The following is a 22,396-nucleotide window of genomic DNA, read 5'->3' on the forward strand; positions in this document are numbered from 1 at the left end:
TAACCTTGTTGTCTGTCTCTTATTCCTGTTGTGTACTCATTGTGTCTTTTTGTCATCCACAGAATCAACTGAGTGAAGCCAAACGTCACACGTCCGCTTTGTACATTAATTGTGAATATGAGTGTGTGTGTGTGTGCGCGTGTGTGTGTGTTTGTGTGTGTGTGTGTGTGTGTGTGCATTCCTCCCTAGTCAACAAAAGGCACCATAGCATCTTTATTGTTTAATCACTACTGCCTTTATAATCAATAGAACACAAAAAATAATTATCAAATATTTATGTTTGTAATTACAGCCGACTTTAAGGTGAAATATTGTTAAATTTTCTATCTGTGGTATTTATTTGTAGCCAGAGGTCGTATCACCCTGTTACCATTCCCTTTCTTTTGGGGTGTCAGAATATTACCCATAAACTTTGAACACGGTTGTGTTTGACGGAAGACAAGTCATAATATGTTACAGATGTATAAGCTGAAGCATTTTTTAGCCGAGATTGTTTAAAAGACGTCAAAAAGGTCCCTGGCGGACTTGAACCCACACACTTTTCTGCGTTTGCGAGGCCACTTGCAGCTGACACGGAGTTGACAGTACTTCTCTCCATTCCTTTTGAGATTTGATTGTACAGTTTCATAAGCTATTTTGTTTATGTTGCATTTTGATTCAGGAAGACTTTTGGGGGGGACGACAACAACAAAAAAAATCATGAAGAAGAATGAAGTCTTCCAAATTGCTGTAAATGTTCAAAATTTGGATGATACTGTAGCTTGTATTCATATCAAATATTGAGATTTTTGAATAAAATAATGAAAAATTGTTTACAGTCTTGCTATTTTTGTTAGTCATTTCCTTACACATGACTAACTTCAATCTTATTTTAGGTATTTGTGTTGATATATTGTTTATATGTAGGCCTACATTTGTTTCATTAGTTTTATAACCCTAAATCTTAACATGTCTGTTCTACTAACCACCAAATCTATAGCAGCAGTGTTCTGAAAATTACTTTTAAAAAATTATTAATTATAGTTACTTGTTACTTAACCAAAAAAGTAATTGAATTACTAAGGGGATTTCTCTTAAATGTAATTAATTACGAGGGAAAGTAATTAATACGCTACTTAAAAAAATAAAAAATACTTAAAATATATGGCATTTGCAGTTGAAAGATGTGTAATATAAGTGTACAGCTCCACTAATGGACATTGGAGTGTTACTTTCAAAGGCAAAATTAAAGTATTGCTAGAAACATCATTTTATATGGGACTTTATTGTATTATATGTATAGTAAATGTTCCAAAAAAACACAGTATATTTAAATATACTAAATGTAAAAAAGGGAATAAATATTCAAAATAAGATCATTAAATGAAATCTAGTTTGGTTACGCCATCATGAGCGCAACACAAGGTTGTAAAAGTTTCAACTACAATTCTAAATAAGATGTCAAAAGCAAACTGAAATCGAATACACACAGCTTAAAGATTGATCAATACCTATTTAAATTTAGTAATACATAAATATGATGATTTATCAAAATATAAAAGAAATATACCTGAACAGAACGCTCATGATGGTTACACCAAAAAGTAACGCTATAAATCACGTTTTTCCAAGTTTTTGGGGCATTTTGATGCTATTTCCAAGCATCTCCTTTTTATTATCGTTGATTTTAAATGCATATTATATATGCATGCCCTAGTAAACAAAACAAAAAAGTCATATTTATTTTGATGCTTACATTTTGAAGTACATTTGTGCAGGTGGGTGCGAATGTACCCATTACCAGAGCTGTACACATAGAGCAGGTGTCCCTAACCTTTTTTGCACCGTTATTTTCAGGGACCGGCTTTCCACCTGTGCCAGATAAATACAGCAAAAATAAGTGCATGAAGAATACAATGTCAGGATCTGCTGGTGTTGAACCCCAATATGCAGAGATGGCAGGCGTAGCGCAGGAAATCATGACTTCAAAGGCCTACTGAAAGCCACTACTACCGACCACGCAGTCTGATAGTTTATATATCAATGATGAAATCTTAACATTGCAACACATGCCAATACGGCCGGGTTAACTTATAAAGTGCAATTTTTAATTTCCCGGGAAACTTCCGGTTGAAAATGTCTATGTATGATGACGTATGCGCGTGACGTCAATGGTTGAAACGGAAGTATTCGGACACATTGTATCCCAATACAAACAGCTCTGTTTTCATCGCAAAATTCCACAGTATTCTGGACATCTGTGTTGGTAAATATTTTGCAATTTGTTTAATGAACAATGGAGACTGCAAAGAAGAAAGTTGTAGGTGGGATCGGTGTATTAGCGGCGGACTACAGCAACACAACCAGGAGGACTTTGACTTGGATAGCAGACGCGCTATCCGATGCTAGCCGCCGACCGCATCGATGATCGGGTGAAGTCCTTCGTCGCACCGTCGATCGCTGGAACGCAGGTGAGCACGGGTGTTGATGAGCAGATGAGAGCTGGCGTAGGTAGATAGCTAATGTTTTTAGCATAGCTCTGTCGAGGTCCCGTAGCTAAGTTAGCTTCAATGGCATCATTAGCAACAGCATTGCTAGGCTTTGCCAGGCGGTACAGCATTAACCGTGTGGTTACAGGTCCAGAGTTTGGTTCGGTGTCTCCTGATAGTAGTATTGTTGATTTTCTGTATATCCTTCCAGTCAGGGGCTTATTTCGTCTGTTTCTATATGCAGTTAAGCACGATGCTATCACGTTAGCTCCGTAGCTAAAGTGCTTCACCGATGTATTGTCGTGGAGATAAAAGTCACTGTGAATGTCCATTTCGCGTTCTCGACTCTCATTTTGAAGAGGATATAGTATCCGAGGTGGTTTAAAATACAAATCCGTGATCCACAATAGAAAAAGGAGAAAGTGTGGAATCCAATGAGCCCTTGTACCTAAGTTACGGTCAGAGCGAAAAAGATACGTCCTGCACTGCACTCTAGTCCTTCACTCTCACGTTCCTCATCCACAAATCTTTCATCCTCGCTCAAATTAATGGGGTAATCGTCGCTTTCTCTGTCTGAATCGCTCTCGCTGCTAATGTAAACAATGGGGAAATGTGAGGAGCCTTTTAACCTGTGACGTCACGCTACTTCCGGTACAGGCAAGGCTTTTTTTATCAGCGACCAAAAGTTGCAAACTTTATCATCGATGTTCTCTACTAAATCCTTTCAGCAAAAATATGGCAATATCGCGAAATGATCAAGTATGACACATAGAATGGATCTGCTATCCCCGTTTAAATAAAAACATTTTTTTTTCAGTAGGCCTTTAATATGATAACAGGAAACCGGAACCAATCATCGAGCACTGACTGGAGGGCGAGGCAGGCATAAATAGCAGATTGGTGTGGCCAGGCTGCCAATCAGCGGCAGGTGAGGAAAAATACCGCTCAGGGAGCCAAGCTGGACGTGGAACTAAAATAAGAGCGCTGTCAGGAAATAAACAGCAACTAAGGAAACATAAAAAGACGTGAATGTGACAGGTCGTCACAGTACCCCCCCCCCCCCCCCCCCCCCCCCCCCCCCCCCCAAACACCCCCAGCAGGCGGCTGGGCTGTCAACGTGAACTAGTGATGCGTCCGGCAACACCGATGCATCGGCGCATGCGTTGAGCTCATAGAGCAAAACCCTGTGTCGGTGGGCGTACCACTTTTAGAAAGTCACGTGACCGATCATGAGCTGTTTGGGTCACGTGACCGATACGCGAACTGTGTCGAACTGACGCCTGCGCGCCAAACTGTGTATATAAGGAAGCGCATCTGTCAACGAGATGCTGCTGCCAACAGAATCGCCGCATTTCTGTCGTTGGTCATTTGTAATTTATCGTCGTCGGAGATCATGGAGCAGCCTCAGGCAAAAAGAAAGATTTCCGCCGTGTGGGAATATTTTGATCATATATCGGGGAAAAAAAGGTATTTGTGTTCATTTCCTTGTCGTTTCATCCTGTTCTCTCAAAGTTTCCACTTGATCTATTAGAATTCAAAATCTCTTCAAAATGATTCTTAGTTTACTATTCGTATTTTGTGCAGGTTAAATGTCGCGTTTGTACGACAGAATTGTCGTACATCAGGGGTGTCCAAAGTGCGGCCCGCAGCTAATTGTTTACCGGCCCGCCACACATTCTGGAAATACTATTGTAAAAATAAAAAAGAATATTAAAAAAAAGTGGAATGAGGTGAAATCTAACGAGAAAAAGTTGCAATGTTGACACAAAAGCTGCCATGCAGGCTGTTTTTTTTTCTTTTGTCTTTCTTCATTTTTCTTTTTTTGCCATTGCTCAAAAAAAATAAATAATGACAAAAAATCCATGTTATAATGAATTATTTTCAGGGCTCCAATTACTTCAAATATTTCACTTTAAAATGTTTTATGTGGTAAATATTGCATATATTGTGTAGTAGCCATATAAAAACATCAAAGTCTTCTTTGACAAAAGCGCATAAAACAAACAAAATAATAGTTCCAGCATAAAATCGACAGATATATCTGAAGTTGATCTCGTAACTTAAGTGTTGAAATCAAATCAAATCAACTTTATTTATAAAGCACATTTAAAATTTACCACAGGGGTAGCCAAAGTGCTGTACAATGGGCAGGTTAAAAATAATACGAGAACCGAGCAAACACAACACAACACAACACAAACAGAACACGACAAAAAATAAATAAATAAAATATAAAAAACATAAAAACAGGTTCACAGCAGGTGCATTATGGGGCGCCATTGCAGGATGGATATCACTCAGTGTTAAAAGCCATGGAATAAAAGTATGTTTTTAAGAGAGATTTAAAAACAGGAAGAGAGGAGGCTTGTCTAACACTCAGAGGTAGGTCGTTCAGAGCTTGGGAGCAGCAGCAGCGAAAGCTCTGTCACCTCTAAGCTTCAGCCTTGTGTCCGGGACCGTCAGTAGCAGCTGATCGGCTGATCTTAGGGATCGGGTGGGGCAGTAAGGCTGAAGGAGGTCGGAGAGATATGTTGGCGCGAGGTTGTTTAGACATTTAAAAACAAATAAAAGGAGTTTAAAATTGATTCTGTAACGCACAGGGAGCCAGTGAAGGGACGCTAATATAGGGGGGTCTGTGTTAGCAGACGAGCAGCAGAGTTCTGCACGAGCTGCAGGCGGGCGAGGGAGGCCTGGCTAATGCCTACATACAGGGCATTGCAGTAGTCTAAACGAGTCGAGATAAAGGCGTGGATTAATTTCTCGAGATCATGTCCTGATAGAAGCGGTTTCACTTTCGCTATTTGGCGTAATTGATAAAAGCTTTTTTGTACGACGCTGCTGATTTGTTTTTTGAATTTAAAATCTGAGTCGAACTTTACCCCCAGGTTTGTGACAGAGTCGCTGAGATACGGGGTCAGAGTGCCGAGGTCAACGTTGGGGGAGGGGGAGCGACTTGGACCGAACAACATAACTTCTGTTTTGTCTTCATTTAGGCTCAGGAAGTTAGCTGAAAGCCAGGCTTTGATGTCGTGCAGGCAATCAATAAGACGTTGAACCGTGTTATTTTGTGCCATGGGAAAATAAATCTGGCAATCATCGGCATGAAACTGAAATGCAATATCGTACTTCCTAAAAATAGAACCAAGGGGGGAGAAGGTAAAGCGCAAATAAGATTGGGGCAAGGATTGAGCCCTGCGGAACCCCATGTGGTAAAGGAGCTGTGGAAGACATAAAACTGTCTATTTTTACACAAAAACTCCTGTCAGTTAGGTACGACCGGAACCAGTTGAGGGCGGCGCCCTTAATGCCCACACAGTTCTCAAGACGAGTGATTAAGGTGGCGTGGTCGACGGTGTCGAAAGCAGCAGACAGATCTAAAAGCACCAAGACAACATATTTACCAGAATCAGTTGACAGGAGGATATCGTTAAAAACTTTTAGAAGCGCTGACTCTGTGCTGTGGAGGGCTTTAAAACCAGACTGGAACAACTCAGTGATACCATTATCCTCTAAGAAGGGCAACAATTGACTGTAGACAACCTTCTCTAATATTTTAGAAATGTATGGAAGATTAGAGATAGGTCTAAGGTTAGAGAGGAGAGAGGGGTCGAGGCTTGGTTTTTTAAGTAGAGGTCGTACCACTCACTGCATGTTTAAACTCTACTGGAACTATTCCAGAAGAGAGGCTACTATTGATAATGTTAAGGACACTTGATCCAATAGTAGCAAGTACCTCCTTAAACAGGCGGGGTGGGAGGGAGTCTGCAGGAGAACCAGAGGGCTTCATATGACTAACTGTGTCATTTAAAACAGAAAAGAACTGATGGAAAACAGAAGAGAAATGCAGAGGAACAGAAGGGTCATATGAAGGCTGAGATAAACTGGCTCTAGTTGACACAATTTTGTCAGTGAAAAAATGGAGACAATTTTCACAGAATTCAAAAGAAGCATCAAAACCAACAGATTTGGGAGCATCAATGACACTGTTAATAGTTTTAAACAGAACTCTGGGGTTGTTACAGTTAGAAGATATAATCTGAGATAGATATATATTCATCTCTGCCTTTACAGTCATCTGAAAGGATAACAAGCTTTCTTTAAAAATGGCAAAGGACACATGCAGCCTGTCTTTTTTCCATTTTCTCTCTGCCATCCTACACTTGCGCCTGGCAGCCCGAGTGACGTCATTCAACCAGGGCTGAGGCGTGGCTTTGGCACTTGAAAGGAGCGATCGTGTCCAGTGTTTGTAAACAAATAGAGTTGAACCCAGACACCAACTCTTCAGTATTCAGTAGAAAGTAAAAGAAAAACCTAATAAAAATGTATCACTTAATGAGTGGGGCACCTTTTGGATCCCAAATATATTTAGTGATTTTTTATTTATCTTTTCACTGTGATTACTCAAAAATATGAAATAATTAAAATCAATGGTGTCCTGCATTATTGATATTTTAGGGCTCTAATTACTAAATACTGCATATTTCAGTTTTACTATAAAAAAAACAACTAAGTTGTTTTTGACAGAAAAGCCATAAAACTTTTTTTATAATTTGTATTACTTTATATCAACTTGAAGTTGATATAGAGATTTATTGTAAGTGTTAAATAATTTAAGAAAAATAATAATCTGACTTATTTTTAACATTTTAATGACTGAGACATTTTATGGTCCCCGGGACCCCTAAAGGTAAAATAAATAAAAAATGCATATATTTTGTTATGGTTTGAAAAGGAAAAATATCAAAATGGCCCCCACATGCTTTAATTTTTCCGCGTGCGGCCCTCAGTGGAAAAAGTTTGGACACCCCTGTCGTACATTAACAAATCCACCTCCTCAATGCTGATGCATTATAGGGCCAGGCATGAAAATGAAGTTCCAGACACACCCATGATAATAACTAAGAAGAGAAATCGTCTAAAATTTAATACGTTGGAAAAACTGGGTTTTTTTTTAAATAAAAATGTGTAAAAAAAAAAAAAAAATTCCCAGTCCACAAGCATCCTCATTCACAACACGTTCTCTTAGATTTCCATGTTATGATACATGTTCACATTATTTATTGACTGTATCTAAAAAAGATAAAAAATATATTTTTATTTAAATGAAGATATGAAATAATCCTAAATGAAATACAATGACTTGGTTTATATTATTGTATATACCAGTGGCGTGCCGTCACTAGAGGCAGGGGAGGCGGGGCCTCACCTGCTATCATGGAAAGAAAAAAAAAAAGAAAAAGAAAAAAAAAATAATTAAATTGTTATATGTACCCAGTGATTATACTAAAGTTATTTTCCATTTAACTTCACCAGTTTTAGATTATTTTTAGTTGCCGTTCAAATACTGAGAAGAGACGGTGCGGTGATCAGCAGCCAGTTGAGGCACTTGTGCCTCACCATGGATTGCGACTCGGCTAACTGCTGGCCTGCTGTGCAGTGAGACCGTATTGCTATATGAATTATATTATACATTTCCATAGTTTAGTTAGCTGAGGTATATAATGTACAGTGTGTTTTGTCAACAACTGTATGTGTGTAACGTATTTTTAGTGCTGAGCGATCATAAATCTGCTGCGGAGACACACTGTGTGAGGCTCGTATCATAACCCCGCCTCCTGGTGCCAGGCACCTCCGCCGCAGAATGCACTGCCCGACGGGAGCACCGCGGCCACACCAACCAAAGCCCACACCCAAACCCTCCACGTGCAAGACCGAATCCACCCAAAAAAAGTCACTTAACAAGAAGCCAAAAAGTGCAAAAACAACAATGCTCGCGCTGCAGGAGCCGCGAACGACCGCAGGGACACAACATTAGGTACACCTGCACTGCAGGTTCATATGTTTTTAAATTTGACTGTGATGATGCAGTCTTGCCTCACCAGACATTAACCTCACCGCACGCCACTAGGTCATAAAACCAGTGTCAGTTGAGTCGGTCCATAGGTTGCCTGTAGGGATTTTTAATGTCCAGCAGATGTCAGTATTTAGTGACACAGTATCGACACAGTATCAATACAGTTTTGCAATGTGTCGAAACACTTCATGACGCCTCATCAACCCATCACTACACTGCAAAAACTGAAATCTAAGTAAGATTATATATCTCAAATAAGGGTGATATTTGCTTATTTTCCATCTGACAAGATAATTCTTCTCACAAAGCAGATTTTATGTTAGAGTGTTTTACTTGTTTTAAGTGTTTTGGTCCTAAATGATCTCAGTAAGATATTACAACTTGTTGCTGAGATTTGATGACCTATATTGAGTAAAACCTGCTTGAAACTAGAATATCAACTGTTGCAAAGCTGTGTCATCAACACTCACAAGTATAAAACTACTTTTTTAAAGTACTAATTTCTTATTTTAAGCATTAAATAAAAAATCATGACTTTGACACAATTGTGTCTCATAATTAAACCGACAGTCAATATTTAAACATTCAACATGTGACATTTCAAAACAATTTTGAACAGAAATAGTTGATGCACATTCAGATAAATTCTTCAAAATTACAATAAAAAAAAATTGGCCTGGGGCCGGGCTGTAAATATATATATATATATATATATATATATATATATATATATATATATATACAGTATACATATATTCCATGCTCACTAATTGACCGAAAGAGCGCGCACTTGGCGCGATGATGTCAAGTTATCGATGGGAAAATGCATTTTTAGCCAATATGATTTGCCTGAGCGTTGCCTTTTTGCCTTTCCATTAAGAACAATAAACTAGTTTTTAGTATAAGTTTGCTGGTTTCAAGAAATGTAATGCCGAGCGCATATCATTATGTCAAGATAATGGCACTAGTATTTACTTCATTTAAGAATATTTTTCAACATATTGAGAAAAAAGGTCTCATATTTGTTTTTTCTATCAAGAAAAGTGCACTTGTTATTAGTGAGAATATACTTATTTTAAGGTATTTTGGGGTTCATTGAGGTTAACTAATTTTACTTGTTTTGGAAAGTCTTGACAAGCCAAATTTTCTTGTTCTATTGGCAGATAATTTTGCTTGGTTCAAGTAAAATACCCCTCGTTTTTTAATTTTTTTTTCCTTGTTTTTGAACACTGACTTTTTGCAGTGTAGCGTGAACCGAGCTGGAGCAGCAGGCGGCTAGGCTCTCAGCGTGTCCACAGTTGGCGTCTGCGATTGCTTCACTTGAAGAGGGGAGAGCTGCGCTTCCGCACAGCTGACCTTACAATAGCAGCCAGCTGATTGACTACAGGTGAGGGGAAATAGCGCTTAGGGAGATATACAGGAAATAGAACTAAAATAAGAGCGCTGGCAGGAAATAAGGAAACAAAAAAGAGGTGAATGTGACAGTTGGTCATATACCGCTGAACTTGTCATGATCCGTTACCCGGGTCATGGCGTGATTTATGTTTAGTAGTTTTTTTCCTACGTTTTAGTCTGTTTCCTCTTTCTGCACCCTCTTTCCTTTTGTTTACTGATAGTTTCCATGGCCACTGATTCTCCACACCTGCCCTTGTTTTGTAATTAGTGTTCCCACCAGCTGTTTTGGTTAATCACTCCCCTTTATAGTGGCTGGGTCATTGCTCGCTTTTGGCGACACTTGCGTTCCATCCTGTTTTCTCCAGGCTTAAGCGTTCTTGTTTTTTTCCTCCATACTCTAGAATTCCTCGCTGTTCAATTAGATTTTTGGCTCCACGCTTGTTTTGCGTCTGAGTTTTATTTATTTATTTTTGTCCTGCCTTAAATAATGAAAATCACAATCCTCTCTGCATGCATTAGAGCAGGGGTCGGCAACCCGCGGCTCTAGAGCCGCATGCGGCTCTTTAGCGCCGCCCTAGTGGCTCTCTGAAACTTTTTTAAAAATGTATGAAAAATGGAAAAAGATGAGGGGAAAAAAAATTCTTGTTTTAATATGGTTTCTGTAGAATGACAAACATGACACAAACCTCCCTAATTGTTATAAATCACACTGTTTGTATTAAACATGCTTCACTGATTCGAGTATTTGGCAAGCGCCGTTTTGTCCTACTAATTTTGGCGGTCTTTGAACTCACCTTAGTTGTTACATGTATAACTTTCTCCGACTTCCCCCGGACGTGTTTTATGCCACTTCTTTTTCTGTCTCATTTTGTCCACCACACTTTTAACGTTGTGCATGAATGCACAAAGGTGAGTTTTGTTGATGTTATTGACTTGTGTGGAGTGCTAATCAGACATATTTGGTCACTGCATGACTGCAAGCTAATCGATGCTAACATGCTATTTAGGCTAGCTATACGTACATATTGCATCATTATGCCTCATTTGTAGCTATATTTGAGCTCATTTAGTTTCCTTTAAGTCATCTCAATTCTATGTATATCTCATGACACACTATTTGTATGTAATATGGCTTTTAATTTGTTGCGGCTCCAGACAAATTTGTTTTTGTATTTTTGCTCCAATATGGCTCTTTCAACATTTTGGGTTGCCGATCCCTGCATTAGAGGGAACACAGCCATGGCAGCCATGTTTTCCAAACGCAACAAAATTGAGCTTTGCAATGAGATGCAGATGGAAATCAGCCTTTGGCTACAATCTGTCACATTTACATTTTGTATGTTCATTAATTTACATTCTATCGTGTCACAAAGTTATAACAAATGGCAACTTCCTATGAGGAGTTTTATTGTACATCTATAAACAAGCTTATTGGTGTGTCTAGTGCAGGGATAGGCAAACTACGGCCCGGGGGCCACATCCGGCCCGTTTATCTTTTTAATCTGGCCTGCTAAATATTAGAACAAAATTAGCCAAAGATCTGTTTTGAGGATTGCCACAATAGACTTCGACGCACCGGCAGAAAAGGGTGATCAACAACACTGCTCCCACTGAAAGGGAACGTAAGTGTTAACCCTGTATTATCATTTTTGTGTTTCTTCCAGGTTCTGATATGATATTGTTGAAAATAGATGTATTTTCAACATGTTTGGGAAGTCTACTCTCAACAGATATGATATGCTTTGAAATGCTTCATGTGTTCACCTGGCCCGTCTGTCAAATGTCAAAAGCCAACGTGGCCCCTTAGCCATAACGTTTGCTTTCATGATTGGGTATAAAAGCAGCTTCCATGAAATGCCCAGTCATTCACAAACAAGGATGTTTAAGAACAACATTTCTCAACCAGCTATTGCAAGGAATTTAGGGATTTCACCATCTACGGTCCGTAATATCATCAAAAGGTTCAGAGAATCTGGAGAAAGCACTGCACGTAAGCGCTGATATTACAGACCTTCTATCCCTCAGGCGGTACTGCGTCAAAAACCAACATCAGTGCGTAAAGGATATCACCACATGGGCTTAGGAACACTTCAGAAAACCACTGTCAGTAACTACAGTTAGTCGCTACATCTGTAAGTGCAAGTTAAAACTCTACAATGCAAAGCGAAAGCCATTTATCAGCAACACCCCAGTAACGCCGCCGGCTTCGCTGGGCCCGAGCTCATCTAAAATGGACTGATGTAAAGTGGAAAAGTATTCTGTGGTCTGACGAGTGCCCTTTTCAAATTGTTTTTGGAAACTGTGGACGTTGTGTCCTCCGGACCAAAGAGGAAAAGAACTATCCAGACTGTTATAGGTGCAAAGTTCAAAAGTCAGCATCTGTGATGGTATGGGGGTGTATTAGTGCCCAAGGCATGGGTAATTTACACATCTGTGAAGGCACCATTAATGCTGAAAGGTACATACAGGTTTTGGAGCAACATATGTTGCCATCCAAGCAACGTTATCATGGACGCCCCTGCTTATTTCAGCAAGACAATGCCAAGCCATGTGTTACAACAGCGTGGCTTCGTAGTAAAAGAGTGCGGGTACTAGACTGGCCTGACTGTAGTCCAGACCTGTCTCCCATTGAAAATGTGTGGTGCAATATGGAGCCTAAAATACGACAACGGAGACCCCGGACTGTTGAACAACTTAAGCTGTACATCAAGCAAGAATGGGAAAGAATTGCACCTGAAAAGCTTCAAAAATTGGTCTCCTCAGTTCCCAAATGTTTACTGAGTGTTGTTAAAAGGAAAGGCCATGTAACACAGTGGTAAAAATGCCTCTGTGCCAACTTATTTTGCAATGTTTTGCTGCTATTAAATTCTAAGTTAATGATTATTTGCACACAAAACAATAGGTTTCTCAGTTTGAACATTAAATATCTTGTCTTTGCAGTCTATTCAATTGAATATAAGTTGTAAAGGATTTGCAAATCATTGTATTCTGTTTTTATTTACGAATTACACAACGTGCCAACTTCACTGGTTTTGGGGTTTGTAAGTAAAACGCATAAGGCAGATGAAAAAGTGCTGAAGTGCATGTCTGCTGATTTGTTGCATATAAGTGCATGTTTAAGAAAGAAATTAGTTAAATTGTGCATATTGTTGCAAATATTTAGCATTAACAGATGCGTGTATGGATAGAAAACTGCACCTGAAAAGCAGACATGAGCATATTTATCCTATACTCTAGAGTTACAGCCTAGTTGAGATGGATTTTGATGGATTCCAAAAAGTGTCACCTTAGTCCCTATGTGTCAAAGTCACCAATACTCCATCAGTGTTGGCAATAGGACTTTTAAAAAATGGGGTCCCAGGGACCCCATCAAGTCATAAAAATGGGGTCCCACAGTACATTTTTAGGGTCATACTTTTTAGTAACCGTTTTGAAAACAAATGATAAATTAATGCATTATCCTGTTATATCTCACATTCTATATTGTGTTTTGGAAAAACGTTGTCATAAATGTTAAGTCATTAAAGAAATTATACAAAAGAAAACACATTTTTATGCATATATAAATGTATTCAGTTATAAACACTTTTTTCTTTCCTTCATGGATCTAAACTTTAGATTTAGATAGACTTTACATTTGTTCCTATAATTTTATTGTAATATTTTCTGAATGGGTTTGTTCTATTTTTTGCCAAAGTAAATCAAAGAAAACAATCTGAAGTGGTCTTTATTTTGTTTTTGTTTTAATGCCATGATTTTAATAGTCCGGCCGGCGTGTGCACAGATTTTCCTCCATGTGGCCCCTGAGCTAAAATGAGTTTGACACCCCCATGATCTATAGTTACTGCCTAGTAGAGATGCTTTTTTATTAAGGATCCCCATTAGCTGGTTGCCACAACAACCCACTAGTCTTCCTGGGGTCCACAAACTCAATACAATTACAAGTAAAAGCATATAATTATAACTACACAATACAGAAACAAAAAAGCATCAATAAGAAAACAAGCAAACAATTTGCAGTCACAGAATAAATAATACACACTACAAAACCAAACAAAAATCAACAACAAGCAAACTAATTTACAGACTCAGATAAAATATTACTTTCCTTTTAAAAACCTGTTTACTTTCAATGCCGGTGAGAATTTGAGGCAGGTTATTCCAGAGCGATACAGATCTATAAATAAAAGATTTCCGCAAAGCATTGGGGAGTACAAAATGCCCCTCACTAGACGCCCTGGTATTATGATTATGTATAGTGCTACTGTAATAGATGGATTTTGATGCATTCCAAAAAGCGTCACCTTAGTCAATTAGTGTTTATATATTTTTATAATATTTTTTTTGCCATTTTTGATGTGTAGTGCAGAGGTGTCCAAACATTTTCCAGCGAGGGCCACATAGAGAAAAATTGAAGGTTGCGAGGGCCACTTTTATACATTTTTGTATATGAAGAATACTCAAACTAAAACAATGTAGGTGAACATATGCTAACATTTGAATACAACTTCTACATCTTAGCTCTGTGTTATAGATAACAAAGCAATAAAATAATTCATGATTATTATAATAAATATTTCATTTGTATTTATGTTAACTGCTCTAAAGTAAGCTTGTATTTACTATTATTGCTATTATACCGTCAACGGAAATGTTTTTGAGAGCTTTAGTACACTCAAAACATATCTCACAAGAAATGTGTACACTTTTTCATCATGACAGGACATACGGAAATCCTCAAAGACCTTATACAGTAGGGCGCTCAGGTTGTCTGCCATTTTGGTTTTCAGGTCCCATTTTTGGAGTGAATTTTTCATTGTTTTTTGTTCTAATTTGGGACCTGTTTAGTTTGTCTATAGCAGGGGTGGGCAATTAATTTTTACCGGGGGCCGCATGAGCTACCCGAGCACTGCTGGAGGGCCACATCGACAATATTTCAATTACATTTTGCTCAATATTATTTTTGATATATACCGTAAGATAAATAATAATAATAATAATAATAATAATAGTAATACTTCAACATAGTGTGTGTAACAGCATTCCATGACTAATATATATAAATTAACATTAATAATAAATGACAGTAAAATAAGCACACGTATGACTGAGGAGTCATAGTGTAACTTTGTGTGGTGTTTGAGTTGTCCGACTTTTTGTGTGGCCATAAACGCACCCGTGGTTTAGTGCTATGCGTGTTGGTGACAGATGACAAGTTGGTTTTGGCCTGGTTTGTACGGCAGAAAATGACTAGTTTTTCGAGATAGAATTGTTTTACTCATGTTTTTGGTGTGGTTATGTCCGAATATAAACAGTTTTGTTCAATAAAGTGATCGATATAATTCCTGTCCTCGAAGCATCTCGATAGACGTTACAATAATTGAACGGTGTTCAATTGAACGGTGTTGACGAACACCATTAGGGCCGCTTGTTGTCACTGTCACTCAAAGTTGCATTGCAAAATTCCATAGAATAAATATGTTTATTTTGTTTAGAATTCAGATGGGATTTGATTTGGTGCGCGGCATATACTTGCTGCGCGCAGCGGACGCTTGAGCAGTGCACAATTGCGCAGGCACGCACCTTAGGTGAGGGGACGTTGCTTTGCAGTTCATGTGTTGTTGAAAACACGGCATTCCTCATCAACTTTTCTCTTTTTGGCGTCTCGGGTGTAAACCGTGCATCACTTGTCGCTGCATGTGCACCTTCACTCGCAGGTTACACACGGACACACGCCCATAAATAATACTTTTCAAAATAAAAGCAGCACAGTTGTATTGCGCGCAGGACATAGATGTTTTTTCAACTTTATTTTGTAATTGCAGTTGTTCACATTCACTCACAATCACGCAGACGTCCACACGGAAGTAATACAAATAACGATTTTCAAAACAAAAGCAGCACCGTTGTATTGCACACTCGACATAGATACTTTTTAAAATTTATTTTGTAATTTATAATTGGCCTCACGCGGGCCGGACAGGGACGCACAAAGGGCCGGATGCGGCCCGCGGGCCGCAGAATGCCCAGGTCTGGTCTATAGAATGTGTCACGGGCCAAAAAAAAAACGAGCTCTGGGCCACAAATGGCCCTGGGGCCGCACTTTGGACACCCCTGGTGTAGTGTTAGTTTGTGATGGTGTCCCCAGCACGCCTCCTGGCCCGGACGGAAGCGTAATTTCACATGTTGTCCACAAGATGGCAGTATTTAGCCGTGCTAGTAGACGCTGGAAGCAACAGGCTGCCTGGCAAAGTATTTAATATAGCAAGATAAGTTGTTGTTTTTGTCTTTTAAATGTATTTATCATATTCTATATATGCAATTAAAATCTATTAAACTATTTATTTTGATTGCATGCATATATTTAGTTATGCTTCATAGTTAAAGTGCGTGAGTGTGCGTGGGCTCCCAGGTGTTTTTGTTGGTGCGCGATGGACGAGGAGGAGCCACATTCCGGCAGCGGCAGGCGGGCGAGGAGTGCACCGATGGCGGCAGAGGAGGCAGCATCAGCACCATGAAGAGATGTGCGGCGGGAGGCGGGGCAGCCTCCTCCTTTACGCGCAAAAACTCCAACAACAACGAGCTCCTGCTCCTCCAGGACCACTGCTCGGAGTCCTTCAGCCTGCACTGGAATGTTCCACCGGACGACGGCGGCGGCTGGGGCTCGGCCGCCGGCATGATGTGCAGCAAGAACGGAGATTGCCGAAGAGAGCCGACCAGCTCCGGGAGCCTCTCGTCCCTCATATCCAGGCAGGAGAAGCGCGCCGATGGCGGGGTAGAAGCCGCGGAGGACGCGCGCATGGACGGCTCCGTGGTGTCGGCGGGGTCTCCGCCACACGGGGCCGAGGTCAGGAGCGCCTCGGCGGGCATGGAGAAGAAGGACTCCCGGGTGTCTTTCTCCAAAGGACACACGCCGGGTCAGCGGTCCAGGAGCTCCAAGGCGGAGGACGGCTCGCAGATAGTCGCGGATGATGGCGACTCCAGTCGGAGCCAAACTTACATGCAGCGGCAATTCACCGCCATGTTGCAGCCCGGGGTCAACAAATTCTCCCTGCGGATGTTCGGCAGCCAGAAGGCGGTGGAGAAGGAGCAGGAACGGGTCAAGTCCGCGGGGAACTGGATCATCCATCCGTACAGCGACTTCAGGTACACACAACTTTTCACACATAGTCCACAAATACATTCTACATTTGGATTCGCTCCACATAAGATACTGGACTTAATACAATTTGTCCCCAAAATGCAAAAAAAAAGAAGTATGCACTCCAGGAACATTATTGACATGGGATGCTAAAAATAAACACAAATAAAATATGTGCAAATTTAATTGTAATTAGGGCTTATTGCATGTTTACTATTAGTAACAAAAACACCAAAAGTATGCACTCCAAACATGGCCCCAACATGCAGAAAAGTATGCACTCCATAAACATTGCTGACATAGGATGCTAAAAAATAAAACAAAACTGGGCTAATTTAAATGTAGTCAGGGTGTATTGCAATTTTACTATTAGTAACAAAAAAAAAAGTATGCACTCCAAACATGGTGGACATAGGGTGCTGAACGTATTACAATTTGTCCCCAAAATGTAGAAAAAAATATTTACTCCATAAACGCTACTGACAGAAGATGCTAAAAATAATTTAACCAAAAATTAAAAAAAACTGGCCAAATTCTAATGAATTTAGTTTAGGGCAAATTTTACCATTTGTTACAAAAACACAAATAGTACTGTATGCACTCCACAAATACTGTCGACAACGGGGGGTTGAACACGTTACAATTTGTCCCAGAGATGCAAAAAAAATGTCCATAAACATGGGATGCTAAAAATATACAAAAATAAAAGATATCCAAATTTAAAGGTAGATAGGGCATACAGCAATTTTACTGTTCAGTAAAACAACGCAAAAAGTATGCACTCCAAACATGGTCGACATAGGGTGCTGAACGTATTACAATTTGTACCCAAAATGCAGAAAAAAGTATGTACTCCATAAACATTGCTGACATAGGATGCTAAACCTTCTTTTTTTTTAATGTAGTTAGGGCACATTTTACCATTTGTTACAAAAACACAAAAAGTACTGTATGCACTCCACTAACACTGTCGACAACGAGGGCTTGAGCATGTTTGTTGCAAAATGCACAAAAAAAAAAAAAAGTGCAGTCCATAAAAATGGCTGACATGGGATGCTAAAAATATACAAAAATAAAAGATGTCGAAATTTAAATGTAATTGGGCATATTGCAATTTTACTTTTTTATCATTTTTAATTTTTATTAGTAACAAAAACACAAGAAGTATGCACTCCAAACATGTCCCCAAAATGCAGAAACAAGTATGTACTCCATAAACATTGCTGACATAGGATGCTAAACATTTTTTTTTTTTTAAATGTAGTTCGGGCAAATTTTACCATTTTGTTACAAATACATAAAAAGTACTGTATGCACTCCACGAACACTGTCGACAACGTGCAGAAAAAGTGCAGTCCATAAACATGGCTGACATGGGGTGCTAAAAATATACCAAAATAAAAGATGTCCAAATTTAAATGTAGTTAGGGCAAAATTTAAATATAGTCTGGGCCTATTGCAATTTTACTATTAGTAACAAAAACACAAAAAGTATGCTCTCCAAACATGGTGGACATAGGGTGCAGAACATATTAGAATTGGTCCCCGAAATACAAAAAAAAAGGATGCACTCCATATACATGGCTGAAATGTGGTGCTAAAAATAAAAGATGTCCTAATTTTAATGTAGTCAGGGCGTATTGCAATTTTGCTATTAGTAACAAAAACACAAAGTGTGCACTCCAAACATGGTCGACATAGGGTGCTGAACGTATTACAATTTGTCCCCAAAATGCAGAAAAAGGTATGTGCTCCATTAACATTGCTGACATAGGATGCAAAAAATAATTAAAAAAAAATGGCCAAATTTAAATGTAGTTAGGGCGTATTGCAATTTTACCATTTGTTACAAAAAGTACTGTATGCACTCCACGAACACTGTCGACAATGGGGGGTTGAACACGTTACAACTTGTCCCAGAGAGGCAAAAAAAAAAAGTGCAGTCCATAAACATGGGATGCTAAAATATACAAAAATAAAATATGTCCAAATTTAAATGTAGTTAGGGTTAATTGCAATTTTACTAGTCAGTACAAAACCACAAAAAGTATGCACTCCACAAACATTGTCAACATAGGGTACTAAATATATTACAATTTGTCCCCAAATCACCCAAAAATTTGCACTCCATAAATATTGCTGAAATGGGGTGCTGAAAATAAAATATGTCCAAATTTAAATGTAGTCAGGGTGTATTGCAATTTTACTATTAGTAACAAAAACACAAAGTATGCACTCCAAACATGGTGGACATAGGGTGCTGAACGTATAACAATGTGTCCCCAAAATTTGAGAAAAAGTATGTACTCTATAATCATTGCTGACATAGGATGCTAAAAATAATTAAAAAAATGGCTACTTTTAAATGTAGTTAGGGCCTATTGCAATTTTACCATCTGTTACAAAAACACAAAAAGTACTGTATGCACTCCACAAATACTGTCTACAACGGGGGGTTGAACACGTTACAATTTGTCCCACAGATGCAAAAAAAAAACGTGCAGTCCATAAACATGGAATGTAAAATATACAAAAATAAAAGATGTCCAAATTTAAATGTAGTCAGGGTGTATTGCAATTAAAGTTACTATTAGTAACAAAAACACAATAAGTATGCACTCCAAACATGGTGGACATAGGGTGCTGAACGTATTACAATTTGTCCCCAAAATGTAGAAAAAAATATTTACTCCATAAACGCTACTGACAGAAGATGCTAAAAATAATTTAACCAAAAATTTAAAAAACTGGCCAAATTCTAATGAATTTAGTTTAGGGCAAATTTTACCATTTGTTACAAAAACACAAAAAGTACTGTATGCACTCCACAAATACTGTCGACAACGGGGGGTTGAACATGTTACAATTTGTCCCAGAGATGCAAAAAAAATGTCCATAAACATGGGATGCTAAAAATATACAAAAATAAAAGATATCCAAATTTAAATGTAGTTAGGGCATATTGCAATTTTACTGTTCAGTACAACAACGCAAAAAGTATGCACTCCAAACATGGTCGACATAGGGTGCTGAACGTATTACAATTTGTACCCAAAATGCAGAAAAAAGTATGTACTCCATAAACATTGCTGACATAGGATGCTAAACCTTTTTTTTTTAAAATGTGGTTAGGGCACATTTTACCATTTGTTACAAAAACACAAAAAGTACTGTATGCACTCCACTAACACTGTCGACAACGAGGGCTTGAGCATGTTTGTTGCAAAATGCAAAAAAAAAAAAAAAAAGTGCAGTCCATAAAAATGGCTGACATGGGATGCTAAAAATATACAAAAATAAAAGATGTCGAAATTTAAATGTAATTGGGCATATTGCAATTTTACTTTTTTATAATTTTTAATTTTTATTAGTAACAAAAACACAAGAAGTATGCACTCCAAACATGTCCCCAAAATGCAGAAACAAGTATGTACTCCATAAACATTGCTGACATAGGATGCTAAACTTTTTTTTTTTTTTTAAATGTAGTTCGGGCAAATTTTACCATTTTGTTACAAAAACATAAAAAGTACTGTATGCACTCCACGAACACTGTCGACAACGTGCAGAAAAAGTGCAGTCCATAAACATGGCTGACATGGGGTGCTAAAAATATACCAAAATAAAAGATGTCCAAATTTAAATGTAGTTAGGGCAAAATTTAAATATAGTCTGGGCCTATTGCAATTTTACTATTAGTAACAAAAACACAAAAAGTATGCTCTCCAAACATGGTGGACATAGGTTGCAGAACATATTAGAATTGGTCCCCGAAATACAAAAAAAAAGGATGCACTCCATGTACATGGCTGAAATGTGGTGCTAAAAATAAAAGATGTCCTAATTTTAATGTACTCAGGGCGTATTGCAATTTTGCTATTAGTAACAAAAACACAAAGTGTGCACTCCAAACATGGTCGACATAGGGTGCTGAACGTATTACAATTTGTCCCCAAAATGCAGAAAAAGGTATGTGCTCCATTAACATTGCTGACATAGGATGCAAAAAATAATTTTAAAAAATGGCCAAATTTAAATGTAGTTAGGGCGTATTGCAATTTTACCATTTGTTACAAAAAGTACTGTATGCACTCCACGAACACTGTCGACAATGGGGGGTTGAACACGTTACAACTTGTCCCAGAGAGGCAAAAAAAAAAGTGCAGTCCATAAACATGGGATGCTAAAATATACAAAAATAAAATATGTCCAAATTTAAATGTAGTTAGGGTTAATTGCAATTTTACTATTCAGTACAACACCACAAAAAGTATGCACTCCACAAACATTGTCAACATAGGGTACTAAATATATTACAATTTGTCCCCAAATCACCCCAAAATTTGCACTCCATAAATATTGCTGAAAAGGGGTGCTGAAAATAAAATATGTCCAAATTTAAATGTAGTCATGGTGTATTGCAATTTTACTATTAGTAACAAAAACACAAAGTATGCACTCCAAACATGGTGGACATAGGGTGCTGAACGTATAACAATGTGTCCCCAAAATGCGAGAAAAAGTATGTACTCTATAATCATTGCTGACATAGGATGCTAAAAATAATTACAAAAATGGCTACTTTTAAATGTAGTTAGGGCCTATTGCAATTTTACAATCTGTTACAAAAACACAAAAAGTACTGTATGCACTCCACAAATACTGTCTACAACGGGGGGTTGAACACGTTACAATTTGTCCCAGAGATGAAAAAAAAAAAACGTGCAGTCCATAAACATGGAATGTAAAATATACAAAAATAAAATATGTCCAAATTTAAATGTAGTCAGGGTGTATTGCAATTTTACTATTAGTAACAAAAACACAATAAGTATGCACTCCAAACATGGTGGACATAGGGTGCTGAACGTATTACAATTTGTCCCCAAAATGTAGAAAAAAATATTTACTCCATAAACGCTACTGACAGAAGATGCTAAAAATAATTTAACCAAAAATTAGAACCAATCAATGTCAATCAATGTTTATTTATATAGCCCTAAATCACAAGTGTCTCAAAGGGCTGTACAAGCCACAACGACATCCTCGGTACAGAGCCCACATACGGGCAAGGAAAAACTCACCCCAGTGGGACGTCGGTGAATGACTATGAGAAACCTTGGAGAGGACCGCATATGTGGGTAACCCCCCCCCTCTAGGGGAGACCGAAAGCAACGGATGTCGAGTGGGTCTGACATAACATTGTGAAAGTCCAGTCCACAGTGGATCCAACACATCAGCGGGAGTCCAGTCCACAGCGGGGCCAACAGGAAACCATCCCGAGCGGAGACGGGTCAGCAGCGCAGAGATGTCCCCAACCGATGCACAGACTAGTGGTCCACCCGGGGTCCCGGCTCTGGACAGCCAGCACTTCATCCATGGCCACCGGACCTATGCGACTCCCCCTCGCAAGGGACAGGGGAGAAGAGGAGAGAAGAAAAGAAACGGCAGATCAACTGGTCTAAAAAAGGGGGGGTCTATTTAAAGGCTAGATTATACAAATGAGTTTTAAGATGGGACTTAAATGCTTCTACTGAG

General features: G+C 38.7%; 2 protein-coding genes across 2 annotated transcripts in view; both read left to right on the forward strand.

Moving 5' to 3' along the window:
• Positions 1 to 783, forward strand: part of cpamd8 (C3 and PZP like alpha-2-macroglobulin domain containing 8) — a 140,491-nt gene extending 139,708 nt beyond the window's left edge. The window contains exon 44 of the mRNA XM_062039551.1: positions 63 to 783. Within this exon, the coding sequence (XP_061895535.1) occupies position 63 (1 nt within the window). The 3' untranslated portion in view covers positions 64 to 783. The remainder of the gene's footprint in view (positions 1 to 62) is intronic.
• Positions 784 to 10,527: 9,744 nt separating this feature from the next.
• Positions 10,528 to 22,396, forward strand: part of hcn2b (hyperpolarization activated cyclic nucleotide-gated potassium channel 2b) — a 114,851-nt gene continuing 102,982 nt past the window's right edge. Inside the window, exons 1-2 of the mRNA XM_062039255.1 lie at positions 10,528 to 10,626; positions 16,130 to 16,863. Of these exons, the coding sequence (XP_061895239.1) occupies positions 10,561 to 10,626; positions 16,130 to 16,863 (800 nt within the window). The 5' untranslated portion in view covers positions 10,528 to 10,560. The remainder of the gene's footprint in view (positions 10,627 to 16,129; positions 16,864 to 22,396) is intronic.

The sequence above is a fragment of the Entelurus aequoreus genome, linkage group LG27 (genome assembly GCF_033978785.1).
Source record: "Entelurus aequoreus isolate RoL-2023_Sb linkage group LG27, RoL_Eaeq_v1.1, whole genome shotgun sequence".
Lineage (NCBI taxonomy): Eukaryota > Metazoa > Chordata > Actinopteri > Syngnathiformes > Syngnathidae > Entelurus > Entelurus aequoreus.